Source organism: Elephas maximus, chromosome 25, assembly GCF_024166365.1.
Source record: "Elephas maximus indicus isolate mEleMax1 chromosome 25, mEleMax1 primary haplotype, whole genome shotgun sequence".
Taxonomy (NCBI): domain Eukaryota; kingdom Metazoa; phylum Chordata; class Mammalia; order Proboscidea; family Elephantidae; genus Elephas; species Elephas maximus.
The window spans coordinates 8,284,342-8,298,980 of NC_064843.1; the positions used below are offsets into that span (position 1 = coordinate 8,284,342).

At 54.3% G+C, this 14,639-nt stretch overlaps 1 protein-coding gene across 3 annotated transcripts in view; it reads right to left on the minus strand.

Moving 5' to 3' along the window:
• Positions 1 to 14,639, minus strand: part of PHACTR3 (phosphatase and actin regulator 3) — a 195,988-nt gene that overhangs the window by 62,610 nt on the left and 118,739 nt on the right. For all 3 annotated transcript variants that reach the window (XM_049869083.1, XM_049869084.1, XM_049869085.1), the window contains exons 2-4: positions 14,119 to 14,280; positions 11,391 to 11,468; positions 2,539 to 2,718 (exon numbers count right to left, since the gene is read on the minus strand). In XM_049869083.1, the coding sequence (XP_049725040.1) occupies positions 2,539 to 2,718; positions 11,391 to 11,468; positions 14,119 to 14,280 (420 nt within the window). The remainder of the gene's footprint in view (positions 1 to 2,538; positions 2,719 to 11,390; positions 11,469 to 14,118; positions 14,281 to 14,639) is intronic.

Here is a 14,639-nt window from a genome sequence, read left to right on the forward strand (position 1 = left end):
TGGCTGGGTGGGATCTTTAACACTGAGCAAAACACAGAGGAGTCACTTCACATGCACCCTTAACTGACTCTGAACCCAGCTGTCAATACAACCACCAGAAACAAGGAGGGAAGGAGGGGATGAGGGAGGGAGTTCCAAGAGCGTGGGTGACCCTTTCACTTTTCCACTCACAAGGTTCATGCCCCGGTTCCACCTCAGCCGCAGACCAGCCCCACCCAGGGTGATGGTCACTGTCACAGGTCTGGGAGTCAGGCATGCCTGGTCACAGGCCAGGTCTGCCACTCACCTTGTGACCCTGGGCAAGTTACTAAACCTCTCTGTGCCTCCATTTACTCATTGATGACACAGGGCCAATAACAGCATCCCCTCATAAGATTGTGGAGGGTTTAAACAGGAAGTGATGATAAGATGTGGGCCTGAGACATGGTGGCCCCCCAGTTAGAACAGTTGTTATTTTCACAGGTCCACTCTAAGCGCCACCCCCCCGAGCCCCGGCCAGCTGGGAGGTGAGTGGTAGGGGGTGGGGATGGGGAGGCCCCTGACCTCCTCTTCCTGAGCCTGATTGTCCAGGGTCCCGCCTAACTGCTCCCCCACCTTCTGGAGCCCCCAGCCTGTCCACTCTCTGCTGTCTCCCAACCCATCACCTGTCCCCTTGCCCACGTCTCTCTTTATACAGCTCAGGCCCCAGAGTGCACAATCTCTACAGCACCCATCAAGCCCTGTGCCTCACCTCCTTCTCCTTTCCCTTTCTGGCTAAACACCATTCTGGAGGTGGCCTCCATCATCTGTTCCCACCCTCCCCCTGTGCAGCAGAGCACCACAAGAGGAAGAGACTAGGGAGACCCTCACCCTCAGGACCAGCACTTTCTGGGGCCCCTGACTTTGCTCTCTGGTGGGTGGATGGGTAGATGGGTAGACGGATGGGCAGCTGGATAAGTACACAGGTGAGTGGATGGATAGATGGATGGGTGAATGGGTGGGTACACAGGGGAGTGGATGGATGGGTAGGGGAATGGATGGATGGGTAGGTGAATGGATGGATGGGTGAGTGGATGGGTACACAGGGGAGTGGATGGATGGGTAGGTGAATGGATGGATGGGTGAGTGGGTGGGTGCACAGGGGAGTGGATGGATGGGTAGGGGGGTGGATGGGTACTTGGGTGAGTGGATGGATGGGTAGCTGAACGGATGGACAGATAAGTGGATGGGTACACAGGTAAATGGATGGGTAGGTGAGTAGGCTGGTACACGGGTGAGTGGATGGGTACATGAGTGAGTGGATGGATGGGTAGGTGAATTGGACAGATGGGTGGGTGAATTCTGTAGTGCCTCTTCTTTACCCAAGCTTTCCTACTGCAATGACTGCTTCTCACCTTCTCTGTTCCTTTCCTGACTCCAGCTTCTCACGTGGCCTCCCCTCTTTCTGTGTGGCCTCACCTCCAGTTTTACAGGGAAACTGAGGCTCTGCCAAAGCCCCCAGTCCTTCCTGCTACTAGGCCAGGGGTGACAAACTATAGCCCCTGGGCCAAACCTGTATTTCAATGAGCCACACTCATGGCAAGACACCAAGTTCCAGACCCCAAACTGCACAAGACATCTTTACAGCCTGACGTTTTAGGAGGAACCAGGTGCTCAGATCAATAGCCAGGTCTGCCAACAACGCTACAAACCACTGCTGACTGGGCAACAAGCAGCGGATATTTCAAAACACCAGCAGGTCTCTGTGTTGGGGGCGTGTCTTCCCCTCCATCCTCTCCTTCTTCCTTCTGCTTTCCCTTCCCCACCACCAGCAGCCATCCTGGTCCCTCCACTTAAAACCACAGCAGCAGCAACAACCCCGACCACCACCTCCACCAACAATGGCTCAATGTAGCAGATGCTATGCTAAGTGCTTCCTGCCCTGAAAACCACCCTGATGTCGGTGCTATTATTTTCCCCATTTAACAGAGGAGGTAACTGAGGCTTAGAACAACATGCCAAGCACACCTGGTGGAGAAGTGGGGGAACCTCAGCGTGCACCCAGAGCCCTGGTGCTGGGGGACCACAGCACACACGGCCTTGGCCTCAGCAGAAGAGAGGCTGCTCTCTGGGTCTCTGGGGAGAAGACAGCCACCTGCTGGTGGCTGAGGCGGCTAGGCTGGTTGCCCTCACCATGCCCTACTGTCCTGGGATCTGCTGAAATGCTCCCAATGGATAATTGCTCCTTTGGAGAGCACCTTCCTGCTCGGAAGTTCCCAGCAAACATGCACAGGTGCCCTGGGAGAACAGTGTCAGGTAAAGGTCTCCTGTGAACACCTTTAAGCACCTGAACTCATTGGTCCTGCCAGACCTGGGAAGAGACAGTGGAGAAAAACTCCGGCAAAAGTTCTAACTCAGCCCCGTGGCAGAGCGCAACAGATCTTGAAGCACGAGGCACAACGAGCCTCTAGGACGGCCTTTCCGAGGGCCACTGCCCAAACCCAGACGGGGACCCCAGCTGCCACCCCCAGCTGGTGGACATCCTGCAGGCAGCTCAGCCCATGTGGGTTCAGCCAGTACCTCCGTCGTCAGGGTGGGTGTCTGCAGACAGCTGCTCATCCAGGGACAGGGGTTCTGTCCCAGTGGCCAAGGGGCTTCCCGGCTGGGCGTCTTCCAATGCCAGTGCTTCCTGCTGGGGCGGGGCTGACTCGCTCTGCACGCCCCGGGGGCCCCCACAGGAGTTGGCTTTGCTTTCAGCATCTGCAAGGAAGGCAGCTGTCAGGCCTGCCTGCACCCCTGCCTGCCCTTCCATTCTCATGAAGAACTTTCCTGCAGGGATGGTGTGGACCTGGACACCCCCCACCCAGGACCCCCACGCCACAACCCATCTTCCTAAGAAAAGCACCAGGTGTCCTAATACATCTTGGCCCTGGGCCTCCGGGCTGCAGTCTCCAACTCTAACACCTTGGGGGAGACTGGACTGTGGCCCCCATCACCCCCACCCAGAATCACACCCTCTGCCATGTGCCTTTGCGGTGCCTGCCTATTATAACCCTGGCTTTAGCCAATGGGACACCAATGGGTTTGATGTAAGCGGTGGCTTAATGGAGAGCTTGCATATGTCCATATGTCCCTCCTGTATGCTTCTGCCCGCTGTGAGAACATTCTGGGCAGCCTGCTGGAGGATGTGAGGGATGGGGAACAGGCCTGAGCCATCCCCATCCTGCCAGCTGAGGCTATCCCAGGTCAGCTGATAACGGCCAACCCAGGTGGTGAGCAGTAGATCGCTGCTGAATACTGCTGAGGTTTGAGGCTGATGGTCACACAGCGTTACTGTGGCTGCAGATGACCAAGGCTTCTCTGCATCTGCTGTTCAACCACTTGTCACCCATTAGCAAACATTAAAAGATCACCTACTGTGTGCCTAGCACCGTGATGGACCATCTGACCATTGGTCACCCTTTAGCAAACTTTCATGGATCACCTACTATGCTCCTGACGCCATGACAGACCATCCAACCTCGGGTTAAAATAACCAAATCAAACCCATGCTGCTGAGTTGATTCTGACTCATAGTGACCCTATAGGACAGAGTAGAACTGCCCCACTGGGTTTCCAAGGAGTGCCTGGTGGATTCGAACTGCCAATCTTTTGGTTAGCAGCCAAACTCTTAACCATTTTGCCACCAGGGTTTCCAACCATTAGTTACCTGTTAGCAAATGTTTACTGAACACCTACTTACTGTGCACCTGGCACCTTGATAGACCACCCAACCACTGGTTACCCACTAAGCAAATGTTATTGGTCACTACTGCGCACCTGGCAACATGATGGGCCATCTGACCACTGGTCACTACTGTGTGCCTAGCACTGTAATGGACCATGTGACCACTGGTCACTACTGTGCTCCTGGCATCACGGTAGACCCTGGGAAGGCAGAGGTGGATGAGACATGGTCCATGTTCCCGGGTAGCTCGCATCTGTAAGGAGACCACCCAGATGGCCACACGGGGCACCGTGAGCCCTGGAATGGGGACATGCCCAGGATCAAGGTGGGCACCGGGCAGGAGTGCCTGCCTCTAAACAGTAGCCTTCCCGAAAAGATGACCAAGGCTCAGGGAGGCTTAAAGGGGGCCTGGTGCATCCCCTCGCTCGAGCCTCGGCTGTGGGGCCTTCTGAGGGTCAGTGGTGACTGACAGCCCCCAGGGTGGTATTTACTGGCAAGAGATCAGCATGTGGACAGCACAAGGAACTGGTCCAGGCCACACAGCCATGAAGTGGCAGCCCAGGTATGGGAGACTAAGCCTGTTGATGACAATCACCTTTCCTTAGACACGGCCACAGCCCCAGTACAGAGTAGCCACATGCTCCCCGGTGGGAACCTCCTTAGTCTTTGTGGCAGGCTCAGAGGGGAGGGCACCCCAGTGCAGAGCCACCCAGAAGAAGCAGTGTGGGGACTCTAACCTACCCCCACCCCATGCCTTGGAAGCCCTCCCCCCTCATGCTGGCCCCTGTCCTGGTGGTGGGCAGGAAGAGGGAAGGCCAATTTTAGAGTCGGGGTCTCATCTGTCCAGGTCAGTCCTGGCACAAACCTGTGGTCCCTGTGACCTGTAGCAGGGCCCCTTCCCTTTCAAAAGTGCCCTGGTCTGGACACCTGGCTGGTCACCTACCCAGGAGTCTCACCTACTGTGGGTGGGATTTCTTTTGCCCACACAGCCAACTTCTGTGGGCCTCAATATCAACATCTGGCAAGCTCTCTGGGCCTATTTCTTTATCTAGAAATCTGGGCCTCAGTTTCCTTTACCTTCCTTACAAGGATATCTACACCTAAAGATATAATTAGATGCCCTTATCAATAAAATGCACCTGACCCAAGCCATGGTGTTTTCAAATCACCTCATATGCATGTGAAAGCTGGGCAATGAATAAGGAAGACCAAAGAAGAACTGACACCTTCAAATTATGGTGTTGGTGAAGAACGTTGAATATACCATGGACTCCCAGAAGAACAAACAAATCTGTCTTGAAAGAAGTACAGCCAGAGTGCTCCTTAGAAGCAAGAATGGCAAAACTTTGTCTCACATACTTTGGACATGTTATCAGAAGGGACCAGTCCCTAGAGAAGGACACCATGCTTGGTAAAGTAGAGAGTCAGCAAAAAAGGGGAAGAGCCTCAACTAGATGGACTGATACAGTGGCTGCAACAATGGGCTCTAGCATAACACTGATTTTGAGGATGGTACAGGACTGGACAGCGTTTTGTTCTGTTGTACACAGGGTCTCTGTGAGTTGGAACCAACTCGACGGCTCCTAACAACTACATCACCTATAAAACGAGGATATTACTACTATGCTCCACTTTACAGAATTACTGTGAGGATTAAATGAGTTGATAAACACAACGTGCCGGGCAGAGTCAGCATTATACACGTGCTTGTTTTTCCATTGTTGGTGTTGATGATACTTTTGATGAGGACGATGGGGTGAAGATCTGGCCTAGGCCAGTGTGCCCACATGATAACAACAGGCAGGACAGAGCGGCTTTCTCTCTTAGGTTGGGGTACCCACTCACCACCCCAGCCCCATGCCTGGCCCCTTCACTCACGTGACCCTCAGAGAGATAAGAGTTTGTAATCATTGGTTCTCTTATTCCTTTACTGCCCTCAGCAGATGAAAGAGGGGCCAGCCAGGATGGAGTCCAGATTTAGGGCTCGGAGGGTCTCATCAATGCAGCACACATACACTCACACCAGGCGCACACACACGCATATGCACGTGCATGCATACACACCTACACAAATTCACTCACTCACACACACACATGCACACCTGCCAGAGGCTCTAGGCCAGGGGCTGGCATCCTTTCCCTGCAAAGGAACAGATGGTAAATGCTATAGGCTTGGGGGTAACATGCCATGTGATGTGCACTGTGTATTCTTTGATTTATGATTTTTAACTGAAAAAAAAAAAAAAACGTGCAAAAGTGTTAAAAAAAATTCTTAGCTCATGGAGTATAAAAACACGTCCTGGGACCCTTCTGACTTTTGGTTATAGTTTGTTGACCAGCCCGTGGCCCAGGCAAAGAGCCAGACTCAGCCAAGAAAACTCACTGTGTGGACAAAATTCGAGGTCACACAGCAGGCCCCACACATGCATATGTATACGTAACACTCGTGCACACACAGGCATACACCCACACGTGTGCACATATCCACATACACACCCGCAGAATGTACTACATGTATGCAAAAACGCATACAGGCACACATGTGTACATACATACACACACCTGCAAGATGCACTACATGTATGCAAAAATGTGTACATGTGTATACAGGCACATGCGTGTACATACATACACACACCTGCAGAACGCACTACATGTATGCATAAGTGTGTTCATGTGTATAAAGGCACACGCTCACACGTGCATACATGCATGCATTTGCACACAGGCACACCCCACCCCCATGTTTCTACCGCCCAGACATGAGATAGACTTGGCAGCCCCTGTCCAATTCCCCCAAGCAATGCATGCCTGGTGCCCCTCGGGTCACTGAACACAGCACCAAGTAATAACGCTCATATATATATATATATATATATATATATATATATATATATATATATATATATATATATCTCCAATGATGGGGTTTCTGGGCACCTTTCTTGTGACCGAGTCACTCACACTTCACACAATGGTGACCAGCTCATGGCCCTCGGGGGTACAGAAGGACGATGGCAGCTGACACGGCCTCAGCACTGCTCTGCGGAGACATGGGACCCGCTCATCCCAAATAGTCTCACTTGAGTGTCATGACCTCTGGCTGGGAAGTCTGTCTGCCTTTCACAGGGTGGACACAGAATCTTAGAAAGGGTGGGTCTTTTGCTGCTGGAGATGATCATCGTTAACAACAGTCAAGGGTCCTCCGTCACCCGTCATCATCATCAACAACAGTGAGAAAAGGGTCATGGCCCTGAACTGGAAGCCCAAAAGAAGGCCTCTAGCCTCAGTGGTCTAGCAGAGGCACCCCACCAGCACCCCATCCCCAGATTCCTCCCCTGTGTTTGCAGCTCAGCCACCTGGCAGGACTTTTCTGGGCTGTGCTCAGCGCTCCAGCTCGGGAGCATGCTCAATGAAAAGTTACTGTTCCCAAAATAGCCCTGGTGGCAGAGCTGTTGCTAAGAAACGCGGGTTGGGGTGGGGGGCAGTGGGCGGCTAGTCCCTGCTCCTCTCACTGTGCATGCCACGCCCCCCTCACCACCGCCAGGCAACTGCCTGACTCGTCAGTGCCCTTCTGCTTCAGAGGGCTGCCAAGGGGAGAAGCCCACAGCCAGCCTGTGATGGGTACTGAGCAGCCACGGTGGGGGGACGGTGCCGCAGACACACACACACATGCACACACACGCACATGCCTGCACACACAGCATACACTCGTGCACACACGCACAAATGCACACACACATGCACATGCCTGCACACACAACATAGACTCATGTGCACACACACAAATGCACACAGGGTACATACATGTGCACGTACATGCATACATCCACCCATATGCACACACATTCCCACAGTACACACACACACACATGCCTGCACACACAGCATATGCTCATGTGCACAAATGCACACACGGTACATACATGTGCATGTATGTGCATACATCTACCCATATGCATACATTCCCACAGCACACACAGGTGCCCACAATACACATCTGTGCACACACACACATTCAAACAAAACACACACTCATAAAAAAAACCCAGTGCCGTCGAATCGATTCCGACTCACAGCGACCCTACAGGACAGAGTACAACTAGCCCCAAAGAGTTTCCAAGGAGCGCCTGGTGGATTCGAACTGCAGAACACACACCCATACACATATGCATATATACATTTATGCACACAACCCACACACACACACGTGTGCTCGCTGCGTACACACAGCACACCCTTGTGCAGCACATGTGTGTATATGTAGCACGCACAGGCACAATGTACAGACACATTCAGTGTACACATTCACCCACACATGTGCACACACATATATGCATAGCCATACTTGAACACATGCACGTGTGTGCACACAGACACACCCCACCCCCACATTCCTACCACACAGGCACCAGACAGACTTAGTTGGCCCCTGTTGAATTCCCCCAAGAAACTCATGCCTCGTGCCTTTCAGGTCACTGAGCACAGCACCAGGGTAATGATGCTTTTTATATATATCCAACAATGAAGCATGAAATTCCTTAAATTGTTAAAGAAAATACCCTGTCAACACGGACAGGAAAACAAAAGAAAGTCATTCAGGAACCCAAGAAGCAGCTTTTGGCAGAGAGAAACCCACGGGGCCCATTCATGATTTACTTCACTGTGAGCGGGGGACTGGGTGGAGGGACCGGGAAGAGAGGGGACCCTTCAGGCCAGAGAGGGCGTGAAGTCAGGGACACATGGGCAGGTCCTGGGTGGGTCCCCAGATACAAAGAGTCGCAGGATGGGGTGGGAGGTAAAGCGGCTCATAAATCCCGCCCCCGCCACCCAGCCACAGAGCAGGGCAAACTCGGGCCCTGGACACAGGAGGGCCTCCCAGGGGCTGTGGGCTCTCTCCTGCAGGCCCTGTCTGGAGGATATCTCACCATGTCATGTGGCCTGACTCATTGGTGGGCAAACCCTGGGGCCCCTCGACTCAATGCGCGCGTGCGCACGTGTGTGTGTCTGTGTACGCACACCCGTGTGTGCTGGGGGCAGTGTCACAGGGCAGGGGACACTCCCAGGGCTCATCCTGGCCCGGAAAGCTCAGGTGTGAGTTTTTGGGGGCAGTCCTGGAAGAATCTGAGGCACGGCCTCTTCGGGGACCCCTATCACCATCACCCACCTCAGCCTCCCAGATGCCTCATCCAGCTACAGGCACAGTGAGGGCAGTTGGCCACAGGGGGGCGCTCCTGCCGCAGGGACAGCCGCCTCCCTGGGAGCAAAAGGTGATGCTGAGAGGGTGGATTCCCTGATTCCTTAACCCAAGCTTAGGACAATCCCAGTCCTCCTTGGAATCCTCACACCACAAAACCAGACAGGCCTTGGAAAGAGGAGGAGCCTGCATCCCTACCCGGCACGCCAGTCCTCACACTCAGCCCTCCTGGGCTGGGCCCCCACTTCCCCCCGAGCTGGGCGGCCAGGCATCCAGGGGTGGCTATTCCCACCCGCTCACAGAGGATCTGTGGCTCCCAGGCCAGGATGAGTGACCACACGCAGGGGCTGGCCGAGAGCTCGCCTCTGCCTCAGTGAGCAGAAGCGTTTTCTCAGCAAGTAAACTGGGCACAATGCTGCAGGGAAGTAGTAACCCCAAGGGACTTTGCAAACTCTGCATACATCCTGCCATTGCTGTGTTTGTACAGGACACACACACAGGGTAATGCAGCTGCGCAGTACAAAAACAGAGTCAACGTGGAAAGCATGCCCCATCCCTCCCCGCCCTGGACCCCTCCCCACAGGCAGCCACTGTTTCTGATGTGGGCCGCCCTGCCCTCCCCGTGCTGGACATCCTGGAGGGTGCCCGTAGCCGTGGACAAGGTCCTGGCAGATCCTCCAGGTCCACTCAACCTGCAGCTACCTGATTTTTCAACCCATCCTTTTATTTTTGGTAGGTATCAAATCGACATCTTTACCGTTTATTCATCAAAACACTATTTTTTTAGGACAGGTGATAAACAGGCCTTATGCTGACTGTATTCTCCTTTCCCCTCCCTGAGGAGCCCTGGTGGTGCAATGATAAAGCACTCAGCTTCTAACCTGAAGGTCAGCGGTTTTGTAGGAGAAAAGACCTGGCGATCTGCTTCTGTAAAGGTTACAGTCAAGGAAACCCTACGGGGGAGTTCTCTGTCACACGGGGTCGCCATGAGTTGGGCTCGATGGCACCCAGCGACTACAACAAGCTCCTAAGCGCTGCTCACTGGCAACACACCCAGAACACAGGAGTGTGGGGCTTTTTCTTCCAGGTGACTTAGAACCGTGCTGACCTCTAACTGCAAAAATCTTCCTCCAGACCCGAGCGTGGGAACTGAGCATCGCGCCCAGGACCTGCTGGCAGGTTGGCTCTCACATGCAAAGGAGCATCAGCAGCATGAGGCCATTTGCCCACAGGCTTCCCTGAACAATGGCTCGTTGCCACTGAGGCAATTCCAACTCATAGCGACCTATAGGACAGAGCAGAACTGCTCCATAGGGTTTCCAAGGAGCGGCTGGTGGATTCAAACTGCCAACCTTTTTGTTAGCGGCTGAAAGACAGCACCATCAAAATGCTGAACTCCTTGAATCTGAAGAAGTGATGACGACAGGTCTGAGTCATAGCTGGACCTGGAAGGCTGCCAGACCCGCCAGGGTCATGCTGTTTCATAGGATCGGGGTCCGTTCATACCCTGCGCTCCTTCCTAACCCCTGGTACTCCGAGTTAGATTACAAAGACACTATTATGTGTCACATCTGAAGGGGGAGGGAGGAATTTGATGTGTTCACTCACCCCTGGGGAACTGGCTCTGGGAAGCTGGGTTTCTTAAACATGAAGGCAAGAGCTTGGTCCAGCTCCAGACAGAGGTCAGCGGGGCAGTGAGGTTCTGCTGAGTGCCACTCCCCCCACCGCCCCTCAGTATTTAGACTCTCTGAGCACTAAGACTCATGAAAAGTCTACGTCACGATCCAAGTCCTGGGCCCCACACCTGCGGGACACTGATCACAGAGAGTGGGCGGCTCGGAGAACAAGAGTTTTGTTGAATCAGTTGTACTGCTGGTGATACCAGCGATTCTCAGGAATGCAGACACCACAGTGGCGATCCAGAGACCAGGTCTGAACGTCAAGCAGGCCACCTCCCAGAGCTCCAATCCCCCATCTGCAAAGTAGGGGCTAATAGCCGAGGCTGATTGGCAAGGGGTCAGAGTGAGGCAGAATTGATGAGGGTGGGACATGTTCTGCAAGGCTTGTGGTGCATAATAAAGGCTTCACAAAGGGGAGCCATAGGGCAGTGACAGAAGTAATAGTAATTTGTGCAAATCAAGGATTAAAATGTAAACTTAAAAAAAAATTGAAAGACGGAGGAAAAAAACAACCAATGCTATCAATTTGAAGAAATCCATACTCAGCTCCACCGGAGGCAATTAGACAGTCACCAGGGAAGACAGCTGCTGTCAGCTCAGCTTCCCACCAGGAGGTGCCCTTAAACTCACTCATGGGTTCTCATGCCCCCAGGGCTGAGCCATTGGTTCCTTGACTCTGGAGGATTTCTCCAACCTTGGAGTCTCCATTTGGGGTCAAGTCCTATCTCTGGATGGTGGGGCTCCTCTGATGTCCACTCCGTCCCCTAGCAGGCTTCCAGGTATAAGTGGGCAGGCATCAGTTCTGGAACTCTGGCCATGGTCCACTTACCCTGCTCCATCATCTCCAGCAGCTCCTTCTTGATGAGCTCCTCCCGACCTTGCCTGCCAGCCATCTTCTTCTCCAAGGCTGCACAACACACAAACCCCAGGTAAGTCACCTTCTCCAAGGCTGCACACACACAAACACCAGGTAAGTCACCTTTTCCAAGTCCACACACACAAACACCACGTAAGTCACCTTCTCCAAGTCAACACAGACTCGAACACTAGGTAAGTCACTTTCTCCAAGGCTGTACACACACACAAACACCAGGTAAGTCACCTTCTCCAAGGCTGCACACACACAAACACCAGAGAAACCATGGCCACCACGCTGTGGGGCCCACAGCGAGCCGCCACCACTGCCAGTCTCACATTCACATGGAAGAACAGGGAAGCAGCAGGTGACCACGGGGCAGGGGGCCTGGCCCACTGTGGACAGGGGACTGTGTGTCCAATAATCCAAACTCTGTTCAGAATTGCACACAAAGCACAGTCAGAGGAAAGCACCTCCAGGAGACTGAAGGAATCATTCCTGTGATTCACCTGAAAAGCAAGGCCCTTCTCTAAGTAGCTCCCACTGCCCATCCCACCCTCCACCAAAGTGCCTTTGTTTACCAGCTGAGGAACGTGTCTTCACTCTGCCCTGATGCCCAGGGCACTTGTCTGTGGATGGCCACCTCCTAAATACACCTCGGTGGGCTGCTTCCTTCCCCCACTGCGCAGACCCAAGTCCTCTGTGCAGACCTCCCGCTGGAGACCCTCCCCAAAACCACCCCAGGTTGTGGCTCAGGAATTCACCAGGTGGGCGGGAAGGGAAGAGGCCAGGAGTCTCCCCTGACTCAACCTGCCAGAGCCTGGCAACTCCTCTTTCGGAAAAGCTGTTCTTGACTCCCTATCCAAGCACAAAAGGGTGCCCTGGTGGTGCAACCATTAAGCACCCAGCTGCTTACCTAAAGATTGGTGGTTCAAACCCACCAGCAGCTCTGCAGGAGGAAGACCTGGTGACCTGCTGCTGTAAAGACTACAGCCTAGGAAACCCTACGGGGCAGTTCTACTCTGCCCTACAGGGTCGCTATGAGTTGGAATCAACTCCATGGCACCCAACAACATCCAAACTCAAAACCTGCTCTGACAACTCACAATCCCCCCCACCCTCCCCCTCTGTTCTTCCTGCGTCCCTCACCTCCCCACCCCCCCGCCACCACCCAGGCACAGGCTGAGGCTCAGGCCTGCTGCTTACAATGACTTTTTTTCTCTAACTTTCCAGAAAGCACTATCTGCCTAAAGTGCAATTTCCAAACACAAAACGAAGTAACCACTTAAAGCCTGTCTTGGGAGACCCAGATACAGAGCCTGCTACGGTGTTTGGGCAGCAAGGGGCCTGTGAGTTGTGCGCACGCAGGTGCTGTGTGGGCGAAGGTCACGAGGAGAACAACCTGGTGCCAGCCCTGCCTTCTGGAGCTTAAGGTCCAGCACTGGGGGGAGGCAAACAACAGGAGGTAATGACCATGACATTGCTTGATGGATTCAAAAATAGTTGCTGAACTCCTACCATGAACCAACATGCGCTAGCAGTTGGGGTCCCCCGGTGTACTGAACCAATCCCACCCCACCTCCATGGAGTGTGGGTCCAGGCGGGAGCCCGGCGACAAGCAGGCAATGTTCCCACAGTGACTCAATTAAGCTACCTGTAACGTTTATCAAGGACCTATCGTGTGCCAGGCGTTGTGTTAGGCGCTGGGGACCAGCCAGGCGTGGCCTCTGCCCAAGGCCAGCATGTTTTGGGGGGGACAGCAGTCAGGCGCTGTGCTAGGCACTGGGGACCAGCCAGGTGTGGCCTCTGCTCAAGGCCAGCATGTTTTGGAGGGGACAGCGGCAAGCATCTACAAGTAGGGTACATGGAGTAACCCAGAGCTAGGGGACACTAAGTGGTGGGGTCTTGGGAAAACCAAGCCTAGCCTGGGATGCCACATCTCCCGATGAGAAGAAAAGCTCAAGGAGTCACGGCCACACCAAAGGTGTGCCCTCCCAAGCCGCCTTGGTGGCTTGCAGACACAGCGGGGCCCAGGCCCTGACCCAGATCCCACACCAGACAGGCTATCCTGATATTTGGGGCGGACCCAGGCTCCAATCTAGATGCTAACACAGACCAGCTACTCTGGAATCTCTGTGAGCAGACCCAGGCCCTCATTCAGATCCCAGACAGCTACCCTAGATCACTAGGGGTGGGACCCACACCCCAACCTAGACACGAGCCCAAGCCAGCTACCCTGATCTCTGGGGTGGACCCAGGCCCATTTGGCCGAAGGCCCTCAGGCCGTCCCAGGTGGCCAAAGATCCTGCAGAGGGTTGTGGGCCAGGTCAGTGCTGCTCAGAGTGAAGTCAGCAAGGGCTTGTAAACTCCAGTGTCTGGGCCCCACCCACCTGCCCAGAGTCGGGTCTGTTTTAACGAGGTCCCCAGGTAGCTATGTGGATGTCACAGTCTGTGCTTCCCCCACTGGGTAGTGAATAGGTGACAGGGTGCCTGGTGCTGAGCCACTCCAGCCCTTGGGGTGGCTGGTGGGGCCTGGAGGGGCGAGTAGAGGGAGGTGGCTGCGGGGAGGCTGGCAGCTCCTGGTTGTCAGAGACCCCAGGACAGTCTGCCCCTCTGGTGTGGGTGTGGGGGACACAACACATCAATAGCAGCCCCCAACAACGCACCCACTCCCAGCTGGCCCACCCCTCGCAGGGCCCACCTGACGTCGTCTGCTTTAGCTTCTCGTTTTTCTTTTTCCTCCATTTCCAGGGTTTGAAGATCCTGCCCAGGGTGGCCAGCTTGCTGTTTCTCCGCACAGGGGGGGTGCGGATCCCTGAGATCAGGCACTCGGAGCGTACTGGGGGAGTTTGGTCCATCTCATCTGGAAATGAAATAAGGAAGGCCTCAGTGACCACTGAGCCCCCAGGCTCCCTGCGGGATGCCCCTCAACCCCCGAGGCCAGCGGCTTCTCCAAAACCTGAGGTACAAACAAGAGGGTCATCAGAGCAAGGACGCCCTCTGGGGCCCCTCCCAGCCAGGATATGATGGGGCAATGCGTCAGCTGGTGGCTGGCAGGCCCGGCCTCCTTCCCACGGGGACCCTCCCCCAAGGAGACCCTCTTACAGTCTGTTGTCAGCCCTCACTCAACACTCATCTAAGCCTACTAGCCAGTCCTTCCTGCCTCAGGGCCTTTGCACGTGCTGCTCCTGGCCTGGGCTGCCCTCCTGCCCAGCCTCTGTT